This window comes from Sminthopsis crassicaudata, chromosome 4 (assembly GCF_048593235.1).
Source record: "Sminthopsis crassicaudata isolate SCR6 chromosome 4, ASM4859323v1, whole genome shotgun sequence".
NCBI lineage: Eukaryota > Metazoa > Chordata > Mammalia > Dasyuromorphia > Dasyuridae > Sminthopsis > Sminthopsis crassicaudata.
This window is the reverse complement of record NC_133620.1, coordinates 371771207-371786155: the sequence shown is the minus strand read 5'-3', so window position 1 is coordinate 371786155 and position 14949 is coordinate 371771207. Positions and strand designations below refer to the sequence as shown.

General features: G+C 40.5%; 1 protein-coding gene and 1 long non-coding RNA gene across 3 annotated transcripts; both read left to right on the top strand.

Annotated features, from left to right (window-relative positions):
• Positions 1 to 7333: 7333 nt before the first annotated feature.
• On the top strand, positions 7334 to 9281 carry LOC141539389 (uncharacterized). The gene is made up of 3 exons (XR_012481288.1): positions 7334 to 7455; positions 8095 to 8205; positions 9140 to 9281. It is a non-coding gene; the product is annotated as an uncharacterized LOC141539389 (long non-coding RNA).
• Positions 9282 to 11324: 2043 nt separating this feature from the next.
• Positions 11325 to 14883, top strand: S100A2 (S100 calcium binding protein A2). Of its 2 annotated transcripts, none has more exons than XM_074262110.1 (3): positions 11325 to 11468; positions 12566 to 12714; positions 14625 to 14883. In XM_074262110.1, the coding sequence occupies exons 2-3, from the start codon at positions 12574 to 12576 to the stop codon at positions 14775 to 14777; spliced, it is 294 nt and encodes a 97-aa protein (XP_074118211.1). In that variant the 5' UTR covers positions 11325 to 11468; positions 12566 to 12573; the 3' UTR covers positions 14778 to 14883. The 2 variants fall into 2 exon arrangements, with proteins under 2 accessions (XP_074118211.1, XP_074118212.1); XM_074262111.1 differs by lacking the exon at positions 11325 to 11468 and adding an exon at positions 12370 to 12393.
• The last annotated feature ends 66 nt before the right edge of the window (positions 14884 to 14949 follow it).

Genomic DNA, 14949 nt, shown 5'->3' with positions numbered 1-14949 from the left:
CGAAAACCTGAGTGTGTGAGGCAACAAAGGAATGCAAACAACAATTTCTCCCTGATGTTTGTATTACATTTTATGTAGGAATGTCTTTCTTCCAAACAGTTCAAATTCTACTTTCTGCAGGAGGGCTTTCCTGGTCCTCCTCTTCTCCTGTACTTTTTAGTGCCATCCCTCTGTGATTAGTTTGTACTTCATACACACAGAGATACACACACACACATATATTTACATACATGTATATATATATATATATATATATTGTATCTATATACTACAATCTAAATATACACATACATATATATAAATATACATATACTTAATACTTCCTAGCTGTGACCCTCGACAAGTCACTTAACCCCAATTGCCTCAGCAATAAGTAAATAAAATTTTATATATATAGTACATATACTATATACAGTATACATGCAACATAACTATATATCTATATCTATACTTATAATATATACTATATATCTATATAGTATACATAATATGTATTGCTTTATAATATATGTTTAATATTTCACATATGTATATACATGTGTATGTACATATAAGTACATGTATGTTTATATGATATATCTTGCATTACCTAGTTGTTTGAATGTTTTATCTTCCATTAGAATGTGAACTCCTTGAGGCCAGGGTCTGTGTTTTTTGCTTTCTTTGTATCCCCAATGCTTAACACTGTAACTGGCAGATTAGATTGTAAGAGCTTACTTCTTGCCAGTTGATTCAATGATTGAATAACCATCAAAAGCAGAGGCAAAATCTCTGAACAAATTTGGACTTGGAACTCACTGCCTAGGTGAGATACTTAGTATGATCAGGTTGGATTCAGGATCTCAACTCAGCCTGGTACCTGGTCGCAGCTATCTTGTCATTGGTTGTCAGTGACATCCAACATTTGGCTCAGGACAAAGCAAGGCGAGTAGACTCAGTGGTGAGGAAAGTCTACCTTTCTCTTCAGCTTGGGACAGTTTCCTGCCATAATTTTCTCTCTCCCCATTTCCTGCCCCACCCCTAGCCAAGTCCCCACCATTTAGTACCTCAGGGTGAGTCAGAGGGAGAGACAAAATAAGAGAATTGATAAATCTAGAAAGCCTTTCCTGACATTCCAGATAAATAATAAATCCTGCCTCTGAACCTCAACAAGCACTTTATTTTATAGTTCTTCTAATGTAACGATCATGCAATATTGTTCATTATCAACTGACTATTATTTTTTGTTTGTACCTCATCTTAATGAACTATAAACTCCATGTTGGCAAGCACTGACTCTTGCCTGAACTTTGTATTTATCCTAATGCTTTGAATAGTGGCTCTGCACTCAGGAGGTGTTCAAGAAATATTTGTTGATTGTTGAATGAATGAATGAAAAGGTCAGGTCTTCAGTGCAGACTCTGCAATTGGGGAAGATTGATTGAGTCTGGGAATTCTGAGCTGCAGTAGACTCAAGCCAAAGAGGGAGAAGTAGGAAAGAGGTAGAATGTCCACTAGTTCCCTGATGAGAAGCAAATAGCCAGGTTCAGAAATAGAGAAGGTTAAACCTCCTGGGTCAGGCCCCTACACAGTAAGTGGCTGCTGCATTTTCAGGTTGGATAAGAGAAAGAGACCAAGTCTAAGGAGAAAAAAGAAGAATGAAACATGGAAGAGCTGAATGTGACCTCAGACAGGAAAGTGTTAATAGAGTAGAGGGGAGACAAGAAATATGGAGTTTCATTATGAACTCAAGTAACTTCATTTAATTATCATTTAAGTAATTACTGCTGTAGTTTGTTGAGTAAGTACAGTGTGTGGCACAGTATGTCTGAAGAAATATTCTGTGCCATTCATCATTTTCCAAAAGTGCAGATGTCTTGTTAGCTGCAGTTAATTTTCCCTATCATACATGACATATTTTTCTTTTTACTACAGTTATTTCTTAACTCAGTCTGTTTTTCTGTACTACAATGCACTCCTGTATCTTATTTATGTAGCCAATTACAAAAAAGCAGACATTTCTTTTGATAGTATTGCTTTAGTGTATAAAGAGAACCTCACAGTAAAATCTAATTGAGATTATATTCAGACATATTTCTATCTATGCATGTCCTCTGAATTGCAAGTTAAAAAAATCTGCTGAAAATCACTTGTGTCTTGGTTCTTTCATGTACCACAACAGAAGTCACTTTCAGGGAGGTGAGAAAAGAGTAAATGATGGTGCTAAATCCTGTCAGTTTTACCTTTGCAACATCTCTGTCCTATAGTTCCTTCTCTCCTCTGACCCTCCCACGGCTGTCACAGACCCTCATCAATTCACACAGGATGACTGCAATAGTCTGCTAGTATCTCTACACTACCATCTATCCTCCATTCCATTAAGTTATAGTCCTAAGGAAAGTCTTAATGACCTCAGGTCCCCTACCCCACTTCTAATAAACTCCAGTGGCTCCCTATCACGTCTAGAATAAAATATACAACTTTATTTGTGTATCTGCTTCCTTCCTCCCACCTTTCCTGTCTTCTTACACTTTATCCTCACTGCCCTTCCCGCTCCTGCCTCCAACCCCGGATCCAATAACACTGGCTTCCTTGCTGTTTCTAGAACAAGATGTTCCATCTCCTGACTCCCACCCAGAATTCTCTTTCTCATTTCCACCTTCTGGCTTCCTTCACCCAGCTAAAATCTGATCTTCTATGATAAGTCTTTCTCTATCTCTCTTTTCCCCTAATGTCTTCCCTCTGTGAATTAGCTTGTTTTTGTATAACTGTTTACATGTCTTATGCCTTTCTTTGTATTCCCAGCATTTAGCACAAGCTTGGCACACAGTACATGCTAGAAAAAAAATGTTTATTGATCCTGACTTACTGAAAAAAGAGGCTTCCTCTCTAATGAAAGTGGGGACAGTGGCTAGAGGGTACACCAGGGGCTTGAGCAAAAAAATAATTTTTTTCATTGCCCAGGGTCACGCAGCTAGTAAATGTCTGAGACCAAATTTAAATTCAGGAAGATGAGTCTTCCTGACTCCAGGCTTGGCACTCTATCCAATGAACCACTTAACTGCCCCTAATTAGCGCAGAGGTAGCCCCTAATTAAAGATGAATCAGATTATTAGACTCTTCAATGAATCACTGGGATTGTGGGGGCGGAATAGCTAGGGATGGAAGAGAAGGGGGAGGCTAGGAGTGGGAAAGGGAGCACAAAAATTCATTTCATTTCCCCAGCCACGCTGAGTTGGCCCCTTTCTACCACGAGGTGGCAGGCCACAGCCGGACAAAAACCCTGCTCCTACGGGATTCTGTGGCAGGGGCTGAGAACAGGGTAGGGCTGGATTTCAATGTGGAGACCCAAGGCTAGTTTTGTGGGCGCTGTAAAAGGGTTTCTTGTTCATTGTCCTGGGGACTATGTGCATGTGTGAGTGTGAGCATATATGAGTGTGTGTATGTGTGTGTAAATGTATGTGTGAGTGTGTGTTTACGTGTGTGTGTTTTTCCATTTTCTGGCTTCTTTTAGCATGCTTCACAGAACCATAGACTATGTAGATGCATTTGATTTCTCTGCATTTGTTGCAGAAATTAGACACCCATATATTGCTTCCTGAGCTTCCCCATCTCCTTTGTCAGCATCTGTCCTCGTTCACTCTCTGAATCCCCTTTCTCTTTTTACCAATTTCCTGTTCTCTTCCTTAATAATTCTCTCTTTTGTTTCTGCTTGTGCCAGTGGGTCTGTCTCTGGACCCTTTGTTTATTTATTTTTATCTGAACTGTGCTTCTTTGTTTCTCTGTCTCAAACATTTTCTTTTTCACTATTTTGTCACTCTCTCCACTTACCATGCCATCTCCGTCTCTTTGGCTAGCTTTATTGTACCATCATCTGTCTGTCTCTACTGTGCCATTCTCTCTTTTTCTTTCTCTGTCTCCGTCTATTGTGACTTCACCTGTCTCTCTTTCTTTCTGTCTCCAGAATCTCCCTTGTAGGTATGGACCCAAAGGTCATCTTGCTCAGTCTGTATTGGAGCAGGAACCTCCATACAACATTCCTGCCTCTCCTTGAAGGCTTCCAGTGGTGGGGAGGAGCCCACCCCTGAACTCTGATTGTTAGAAGACTTTTCTTTACATGTGAAATCTGCATCTTGATCATTTATCTAAATCTCTTAGATATGCTCCCCCCAAACAAGCTTACTATTTCTCTCACAGCTCTAGATTCTTTAAAATTACTCTAATGTTCCCTGCTAATTCTTCTACAAGCTAATCACTTTCATGATCTCTGGGCCTGGCCTTGCCAGGTTACTCTTTTTAGAATGTTCAGGACACTGATCAGTGTCCCTTTTAGAATGTGATGTTCAGAATTAAAAACTATTCTGGTAGGGGTCTGACCATTCCAGAATGTAGTGGATTGTGTTGCTTCCTCTGCATGGATCCTGGGCTGGTTAAGCTCCCTTTACCTCTTTTTTGATTGTTGTGTCATACTTTTGACTCATACTATGGTTTTATTCCTTTAAAATCTCCAGGTCTTTTTCATATCAATTCTGCTTTAGATTCCACTCTCTATCCTGGTCCTCTCCTGCAGATCCGTTCCTGTCAACTGGGGTTTGTTTCATTTACTCAGTTCCCAGAGGGGACTTGCTGTTTCCTTGTTGGCAAAGCCGGTTCCCTGTTATACATTGCTACAAATTTCAGTTTTCCTCTGGCAGCTTTGTGGGATTCCAGGCCTGGGAAAGTCCTTTTGCCTGATCTCCACCCCAAATGCTGCCCAACCCTCTAGCTAATACTTAAAAATCCACACTTAGAGAGTCATTCCTTTGTCTGAGGAGTTTCTTCCTAGTAAAAGCATTTCTTAGAGATACAACACCTTGAGCTGTCTTAGGCATACCTGAGTGTGAATGAGTATATTAAGAGGTTTATTTTTTCTCCAAGAATAAAATGTGTGTGTGTGTGACAGACAGAAAAAGACACACACACACACACACACACACACATACACACACACACACAGAGTAATATAAATTAAAATCCAACATTTTCTAAATGCCTGGCCTACACTGTGTGTATTCTGAGAATACAAAGACAAAAATTAACGTTGCAAATCTTACATTTTGGCATGGGATTGGGAAAGGGTATTGTACAACATATAAATAAACAATAAAGACAGGGTGTCCTGAAAGTCATAGTGGATTTTTAAGCTCATTTTCCTGACATCAAGGCAAATTGAGAAGAGACAGACTCTAACTGGATGATCCGGAAAGGTATAAGAAGGATGGCATTTGAATTAAGCCTAGAGGCCATATGAATAGTCTGTAGGGCAGTGATGAATGTGGATTATTGTGCATTCTGAGGCAGCTAGGTGGCAATATAGTGCACAGATCCTTAGATCTTCAATCAGGAAAACTCATCTTCCTGAGTTCAAAGCTGACCTTAGACTCTTATAAACTATGATTCTGGGCAAGTCACTTAGCCCTGCTTGCCTCAATTTCCTTATCTGTAAAATGAACTGGAGAAGGAAATCTTCAAGATCTTTGTCAAGGAAAATCCCAAATGAGGTCACAAAGAGCAACACTGTCCATTCTAGATATGGAGAATGACTCATGTAAATGTAAAGAGGAAGGAGACTGAAGTCAGGAAGAAGTGAGTCTAGTTTGTCCAGAAAGTGAGTTTATAGTGAAGTGGTATGAAAAAGTCTGGAAAGGTAGGAGAACCTGATAAGGGGAGTCAGATGCCAAGCTAAGGGGTTTGTGTCTTGTTCTATAGGCAAAGGAAGCCACTGAAGACTTTTAGGGCAGGTGAATGACATAGCCTTAATTGCACCTTAGAAAAAGTGTGTTAGCCACTGTATGCAGGACGAATTGGGCAGGGGAGAGAATGGATAAAAGAAAGTCATTAGCTGGCTGTCATGGGGCAGCTAGGTGGTGCATGGATAGAGCCCTGGGTCTAGAGTTAGGAAGACTTGAATTCAAATCCAGCTCAGATACTCTCTGTGTGACGCTGGACAAGTTTCTTAATCTAGACTGGCTCAAAAAAAAAACCAAACAACAAAACCCTATTGCAATAGTTTAATAAAGAAGTGATAGAGGGCCTAAAATAAGTGTGGCTGTGTGAATGGAGAGAAGAGGGCAGGAAGGAAAGATGTTATGCAATTAAAATTGACAAAGCTTAGCAAGTGACCATATGGAAGTGAGGATACACTACTAATTATTAGCTTTTCTAGACCACTTTAAAGTTTACAAAGAATTTTGCAAATATCCCATTTTATTCTCACACTAATTCTGAGAGAAAAATGCTCTTATCTTCAATTTACAGATTAGGAAACTGAGTCTGAGAGAGGTTGAGTGACTTGCCTGGCTGATATACAGCTAGTAAGTTCCTGAGACTGCATTTGAACTGAGGTCTTATTGACTCTGGGTCCTGACCATGAAGAATCTGTTCACCTGTAGGAAACATCACAAAGATGATTCCAAATATTTGAAACTGGGTGACTGGTACCTTTAACAAAGGAGGGGACAAAAGGGAAAGTTTGTAGGCGTAGTAGCTGTAGTAGAGAAGAAAATTGGCTAGAAATTTTGAGCCTGAGTTGTCTATATCCAGGAGGAAATAACCTGGATGGGTTTAGAATCATCTGATGAGGATTTTGATTCTTGATTCATTTATTTATTTACAACTGAGTAAATAGTTTCACCTTTTCTAGGCCTCCTCAGATTTCTCATTTGTTTTTCAAGATGATTTTAAAAATCTTTTTCCCTTAAATTCTTAAGATCACAGGAGTAAGGGTCATCGGAGAAATAGAAAAAAGAGTAAAGAAAGAGTATTTGGGGAGTATTACAGGGTCATCCCCATGCATACATAAGGCAGTGCTAACACTGACAAAATATAACCACACATTTGGGTCCAGATAGAGCCTGACTTTTAAGCTTTGGACTTCTAAGGGATCTCAGTCTGGGTAAGGGGGAAACCTTCACTAATTAGGTCTTTCAGTTTGGAGTCCTTTCTGAGCAATCTCAGCCTAGAGTCCCTCTTCTTGGCGTGGGTCCCTTTGTGGGTTTCTCTGAGGGGTGCTTCAGCTGGGGAACTCTCTTCATTATTGCTTTCTCTCTCAGTGGCTGCTTACTGATCTGATAACTATGCTATCCCTGGCCCGGGGGTGTAGGGCGGTGCCCACTGAGTCATAGCTGGGGCATTCAGTCCTGGAAACCACGGGGTGAGTCACCCAGGATGGAAGGAGGGGTAGAGAGGGGGAAGGGGGAGGGAGCCATTTAACTTCTGGAGGAAAAAAAAGGGGCCAGGGGGGCAGGGGGAGGAGAGTTGGGCAAGGGACAGGAAGGGTGGGGCCCAACCTGAAGTGGGGGATGAGTAGTAGGCATAAAAAGGGCACTAAGCTATAAAGAATTCTGGAAAGGGAGATAGGCAGGAAGTTTACTCTCTCCCCTGTTAACCCAGTCCTAACTCCTGAGGCTGGATTCTGCTGCATTTTTTGGATAGAATGTAAGAGACAGTAGAATTTGTGAGGAGTGACTTAGAATAACAAGCATGAAAAGCTGAGGTCTGAGCCCTCAGAACCTTACCCACTGTCCTAACTTTGAGACAGGTTCAGCCCTAGGAAGGCTGGTTAGGCTAACCCTGTCCTAGCCCCAGTCTCCGTGATGGATGTCAGGAATTAGAATGCTCTGATGGGGAGAGGTGGGCCTGAGTAGGCTGGTCTTAAGGAAAATTCTAGATAACTGTATTCTGTGCCCATTCTCACCCTTTGGGGAAATGGTCAATTCAGCAAGGAAACACAACCTGGGGAATCCAATTGTAGATTGATTTCTGCTTCTCAGCTCGTGGAAACAGAGAATTTTGACTCTGGAATGGACCTTAAAACTAATTAGAAGGATTGTGAGTGTGTGTGTGTGTATTTGTGTCTTCCTATGTCATTATGTAGGAGGGCTATCTTTTTATAGGAACTCAAGCATCTTTAAATCTGGATTGGGTCTTCTGTCACTGGAAAGAAAGGTGGGGTGGCAAAGGCAGACAAAGGTTTTGGCAGGGGGACTCCCTCAGTGGTCAATAATTAGACTTAGGCTTTGTGGTTGTCTGTGAATCAGTTGTATTTTGTACATTTTTTTGGTTGTTGTTTTGAAGATTGTGAAAGAGTCTGAGATATCTCAGAGAGGGGTGGAGAGCAGCCGAATCTTGAGGTACTCACTTCAATTCAGTCCCTAAGCTGCGTTAATGTAAGCTTAATGTCCAGAGGTAAGGATAATTCCACTGTTTACAACCCTGGTCAGATTATATTTCAGCTACTATGGATTCCACATATCCAAAACAGACCTTGTTATCTTATCTTCCAAACTCACCTTTCTATCAGACTTTCCAACTTTTCAAGATTCAAGATCCTCAGTTTTAAGGATCACATTTTAGAAGGAACATGACAAATTCTCTGGAACTTATTCAGAGATAGGTGACTAGTATGAAAAAAGGGATTCTAAACTATGTCTTTCAAGGTTTATTTGAAAGAACTAGTGTACAGCCTAGAGAAGATTTTTTTTGGGGGGGAGGGGAGTGTGATGTAATAACTTTTCAAGTATCTGAAGAATTATATGCATTAGATTGAGGATCATAAATTTATAGCTGGTTGAGACTAATTGAAGGGAACCTCATCTAACCCCCTAATTTTATAGATGTGAAAAGTAAGATCCAGAGAATTGCTCTAAAGGCACATGATTTGCCCAAAGTCATGGGGGAATAAGTGGGAGAGTTGGAATTTGAATTTGATTTTCTTATTCCATTTTCAGTGTTTGTTCTATTGCATAACATTGCCTCTCTCACTCACATGTTCCATTTGGTTCCAGGGGGCAGAGTTAGAAGCAACCCATTGGAAGTTATAGAGAAGTAGATTTAGGTTTGATGTTAGGAAAAATCCTATTAACATTTAGAGCTATCTGAGGTGGAATGGGCTGCCTGAGAGGGAATGGGTTCTCCTTCACTAGTGTCTTCAAGTAAATCCTGGTTTACCAATTTATCGAGTATGTTGTAGATGGGATTCTCCAGTAGTGGACTTTGAGTTAGATGGACAGAGTCCTATTCTATATAGAGTCTATTGTATCTCCCTTTGGGTTCTGGGGAAGTGGGGTACCAACCTATAATTCAAAAACATTTATGATTTTTTTGTATGCAATACACTGAGCTATGGATTGGGGAAGACACAAAATTTAGAAATGATGACATAGACCCTGCTTTCATGGAGCTTATGGTTTCATGGGGGAAAAGACACAAACTCAGGTAACTCACTTCATTGTACCTTTTACAAATTTTATTTATTTATTTTTCATCAGATCTGTGACTTCATTGGCATACAGGAGCTCCTGTATGAGGAATTTTCTCTACCAATGTGGGTCTCATCTTCTTTGTAAACAAGATGAGGTGAGATCTCTCGGGACATTTGCATAGTCTTAGACAGCTGCTGGAGGGCATTTAGATCCTTTCCAAAGGTCCTGAAGTCAGTATAATTAAAGATGAAATGATAAGTTGAGCTATGTGTTTGATAGAGAGTACATCCTGATCATTAGATTGCCTCTCAATACACAATAATAGGTGATAATTATAGTGATGTGCAAAATGCTATATAAAACTAGGGGAGGAGAAACACTACTTATTGTAGAAGTCAGGGAAGATTTCCTGGAAGAGATAAAATTTAAATTGGACTTTACAGGAAGAATGAGAATTGAACTATGAGACTTTTTGAGGGGAGGGCATTCCGGGTGCAGAGAACAGCATGAGCAAAAGTATAGAGGTGGAAAAGAGCAGTTATATGGGGGATTAGAGAGGAAAACACAAGTCAAATTTGGCTGGGATATGGTTTGTCTGGAATATATGGAAGGAAATAGCATGAGATAAAACTGAAAAAAATAGGGTGATGGCTCTAAAAATTTCTCTTCTCCCCAAAAATGGGGTGAAAGGGACTTTGAATGCTAAACTAGGAAGTTTTAACTTCATGTCACTCTCTTGGGAATTAATTTGGCATGTAGTGGGAGGAGCATGTGGCAAGGATCTAAGTACTCCACAGAGAAGATTCAGGATAAGAAAAAGAATATTTCAAGTTAGAGTCAAGAGTTTTTTATTGACTTTTTTTTGCTTTTATATTGCCTAGATTTCTCCCTATTTCCTTCTCCCAGAGAGATATCCTCTGTAATAAATAATTCTTTTTTAAAAAAGAAAAAGGGAAGGAAAAAAATCAGCAAAACTAGTCATTACACTGGAAAAAAAAACTTGATATTATATGGAATGTTCCATACCTATGGGACATTGACTCCCTTTCCTTCCAGCAAAAGAGTGGGTGACATAGTGACATATTCTTGGAGGTTAAGCTTCTTATAATTTTGGAACATCCATTTCTGTTTTGTTGTTGTTCATCCTATTTACCGTATTTCATCATTTTCCTAGCTCTGTTTATTTCATTTTATATCAGTTAGTTCATGCTAATGTTCTCATGCGTCTCTGTTTATATTCCATTGTGTTCATCTACCATAATTTATTCATTGCCCAATTGATGGGCATCTATTTAGCTAAATTTCTTATTCTGGGCCTCAGTTTTCTCATCTTCAAAATTGAATTGGTTTAATTATTTTCTAAAGCTCTTTCCTGCTTTCTGATTTATGATATTGTGAACCCTAGTATTTCTATTAGCTGCCTCTTCTGGTTCCCCCTCTCACAAAAGCAGGAAGCTCCCACATGGTTATCTCAAAGCTGGACTGTATAAGTGGCTCACTCTTGACTCCTTTTAGCTTTCTCTTGCCCATTTCCAATTGAGATATAACAGGGAGTAGAGTATCTATTTAGAATATTTTTCTCAATTTGATTCATTCATTCATTCATTTATCTATCTATCATTTATTTATCTATTCATTCATTTTACCAGATCTACCTAATTAGAAAAAAGGAAATCCCCCCAAACTACTTGTCACTAGGTGGAAAGCTGTGAAAGCTTTTGTGAGTTATATCTATCACATATGAGATATCCATTACATATATCATATGTGAAATAAACTTTTAGGTCCCCTTGAAGAGTCAGCCACATCTTTTAGTTAGTGGAAGCATTTAATTAATGCTAATAGACTAATTGACTTTCCACCTTCTTCCAGATGACTGGGCTCATTCCTAGGTGGGCAGCCAGAATAAATGGATGCCTCCTTTCTAGGGAAAAAAAAATTCAGGTGGAACAGGGCAGGGCCCATTTCAGGCCTGGTTTTGGGGGGATTTCCTTGTTCCCTTCCAGTCTTCACTTCCAGCTTATCCTGGGCAACTTCTCTAAAAATGGTTGACTGGCTGATTCTGGATAGGGAGAGAAAGAAAAATGGTGTGGCCAGGAGCCAAGTTGCTGGAAAGATCAAGTTAAGACAGGTTGGCTTTCCCTGAAATGCCAAGTGGGGAGCAGCAGGGCTGCTGTATAAATCTTCAACACTTCAATCCTGTTCTCTTCTCACTCCTGCCTGACATCCTTCCTGCTACCTAACCAGGTAATTTCTTTGCTGTTGGGAATATGAGAGGGAAAGGAATGGAATAAAGAAAAGGAATGGGGTCCTCATCTCTGTCTTTTTCCATTTAGCACTTTAAAAAATCATTTTGTCTCTTTTCTTCTGTCTCTCATTTCCTTAAAACCCTTTTGTGGGGTCTTAGTCTGGGCCCTTCTGTGAAGTGTCTCATTCCATATCACAGCTAGCAAGGACCTTCTTACCCAGTTTCTTTTGAAGAACAAAAGATCTTTGCCTGGGATAGCAAAATCTCTGAAATTTGGGCCTGAAGCCCCTGGAATAGTAGCTCTCTATCATGGAAGGGAAACTCCACAAGCTGGGGAAGCTTCTAGCTCTCTTTCTCTCACTCTAAAATCTCAGTTTGGGGAATGCTGGTGGTCTAGAGGCAATAAGAAGGTGATCTCTTGGGCTGGGCTGAGGGTGTGACTTTTGTGGCTATAGTCATTGACACAGCTAGAGCCTAAAAGTATTAAGAGGAAGGTTTAAAAAAATACTGAATCCTCATGGAATTATTTAAAAAGCTATTGGAATAGGCTCAGGCTTTAGGCAAGGATGGTGAAGGTGGTTGGGAGTGGGGCTAAGTATTGGGTATGTTTGGGATGAAGCTGGGCCCTGACAGGTAACAGAACAGGGATAACAGGGCCCATATCTTCTTCCCTACTGGTCCCTCCCCCTCCTTACGAATAGAACTGGCTTGATGAGGCCTCCCTGTGTCACTGCCCCCACCACCAGATTCTTCTGCCTACACCCTTGCATCTAACTTGTCTGAATTGGTTTGGGCTTGTTCACTTAGGACTTGGATGAAAGTTTTAAAGAATTTTTTGCTATCCCAAGGCAGTTGACACAATTCTAATCCCACCTAACTTTGCTGGGAGAGACATAGACCCTGCCCTCTGGGAGTCCCTATCTGGTGAGGAAGAGAGAGTCATAGCTTCTACATGAAAGAAAGCTGATAAGATTGTGTTTTGTCTGAGGAATAGAAGAGACTTGTAGGGTTGGATGGGGGGATAAGTTCTTAGAGAGGTTTGGAAGCTACTTTCTCTGTGCTGAGGACCCCTGATCTGTTATCTTTGTCTCTCCAGATCCCAAGATGACCAGTCCCCTGGAGCAAGCTCTGTCTGTGATGATCGTTACTTTCCACAAATACTCTGGCAAAGAGGGTGACAAATTCAAGCTGAACAAGGGGGAGATGAAGCAATTGTTAGAGAATGAGCTCCCCAACTTTATGGGAGTGAGTAGGTTGTCTTTACATCTGGAGCTCTGGCAGTCAATTTTTACCCAACTTCCTCCCTCCTCTCCTCTCCTCTCCTCTCCTCTCCTCTGTCTCTGTCTCTGTCTCTGTCTCTGTCTCTGTCTCTGTCTCTGTCTCTCTCTCTCCTTCCTCCCTCTCTCTCTGTCTGTCTGTCTCTGTCTCTGTCCATCTCTCTGTCTCTGTCTCTCTCTGTCTCTGTCTCTCTGTCTCTCTCTGTCTCTGTCTCTCTGTCTCTGTCTCTCTCTGTCTGTCTCTGTCTCTCTGTCTCTCCCTCCCTCTCTTTCTCTCTGTCTTGTCTGTCTCTCCCTCTCTCTCTGTCTTGTCAGTCTCTCCCTCTCTTTCTGTCTCTGTCTCTCTCTGTCTCTGTCTCTCTGTCTCTCTCTGTCTCTCTGTCTCTCTCTCTCTCTGTCTGTCTGTCTGTCTCTCTCTCTCTCTGTCTTTGTCTCTGTCTCTGTCTCTCTCTGTCTCTCTGTCTCTCTCTCTGTCTGTCTCTGTCTGTCTGTCTCTCCCTCCCTCTCTTTCTCTCTGTCTTGTCTGTCTCTCCCTCTCTCTCTGTCTCTCTCTGTCTCTGTCCATCTCTCTGTCTCTGTCTCTCTCTGTCTCTCTTTCTCTGTTTAAAAGGGAATGGTGGTGGTTGTAGTGGGGTAGAGGTACAGAAAGAGGCCAAACTAATTCTACTCAATTTATTTATTAATTTACTTCACTAATTACAGAGAGAATACTGTGCTAATTAATAGGATGAAAAATGCACAAAGACCTTGCAAGTTTATTTATTTATTTATTCGAGCTATTGGGTTCAAGATCATACAACTAGTAAGTGTCAAGTGTTTGAGGCTGGATTTTCTTGTTTATAGTAAAGGGGAAAATGTGACATGTGCACAAATAAATACGAATCTAGGGATAGTGAAAAGTTTTTTTAGAAGGTTGGAAAATATCATTGCTTTCAGCTGGGGATAAGGAATTGGGAAAAGCTTTATAGAAGAAGTGGCACCTGAGCTAGGCTAGAAGGAAGTGGAGGAAGAAATTCTATGAATTCAGAGGCCAACAAACAAAATAAGCCTCTGCGATTCTTGCTCCTGGCACAAATGATCCAAAATGAAAGAAAATTCCCATATCATTTTTGGCCTTGAATATATGATGAGATTTTTTTTTTATTATTATGCCTCATTTAGCAGATTTACCTATATAGTTTGGTTTGATCCTTAGTCATTTCCTGAGCTCACTATTATTCTGATAGTGGAAGGAGGTGGTTTAACAGAGCTACCAGGGACAGGAAGGGGGCATCTCTGGTAAGGGAAGGAAGTAAATCTGAGATGAAGAATCTGCTTTTAGGAACTGAAGATTTACTGCATGGGCATTTTTTCACATATGGATAGCTGGGTGATACAGTGGATAGAGCACTGGGCCTGGAATCAAGAAGACCTGGCTTTAGATACTTACTAGTTGTATGACCCTGAGATTTAACCCTATTTGCCTTTAAGAAAAAAAAAAATGACTGGTGTCTGTACTGTAAATTTGTGGCTGGGATGTAGGTTGGGGCCAGATGATGAAGGGCTTTAAATAAAAGCAATGAAATACCGGTTCTTTCTCATTTGTCTGGATAAACAGAGGTGTTAGAAATGCATAATTGAGGAATGGAGTGCAAGAAAAGTCACAGGATCAGATAATCTAGAATTGGAAAGATTGTAAAGGTCACCTAATCCAACTTAAATTTTACAGAGGAGAAAACAGGCCCAATGAAGTGACTTTTCCAACCAAAGACACAGAGGTAGAAAGTAAAAGGTGTAAACCTAGGGCTTCTGACTCCCAATCTAATTTTTTATTTTATATTTTACCATGATGTTGGAGTCTGTTTTCCCAAGAATGACAAAACCCTTTCTATATTTTAGGGGCAAGTGGATGAAGAGAGGGTGAAGAAGCTGATGGGGAAGTTGGATGAGAACAGTGACCAAGAGGTGGACTTCCAGGAGTATGCTGTCTTTCTGTCCTTTGTCTCCATGATATGCAATGAATTTTTCAAGGATTATGCTGACCTTCTTTGAAATAGCACACCCTGCCTGCCCTATCCTACTTCCATGGCATCTCTCTAGCCCTGGGCTCAGTACATTGTTTGTTTTATATTCAATAAAGGCTACTTTGAAGATAGAATTATGGCTGCAAAGTGACATTCTGTGTTCTTCCATCTTTGGCCTTTGAACCAAGATGGCCTCAGGG

Excerpts from the sequence above, each read along its gene's own strand:
- S100A2 (XM_074262110.1), top strand. The coding sequence starts at position 12,574 with ATGACCAGTCCCCTGGAGCAAGCTCTGTCTGTGATGATCGTTACTTTC. Across the intron at positions 12,715-14,624 it reads AGCTCCCCAACTTTATGGGA|GGGCAAGTGGATGAAGAGAG; the intron begins GTGAGTAGGTTG and ends TCTATATTTTAG.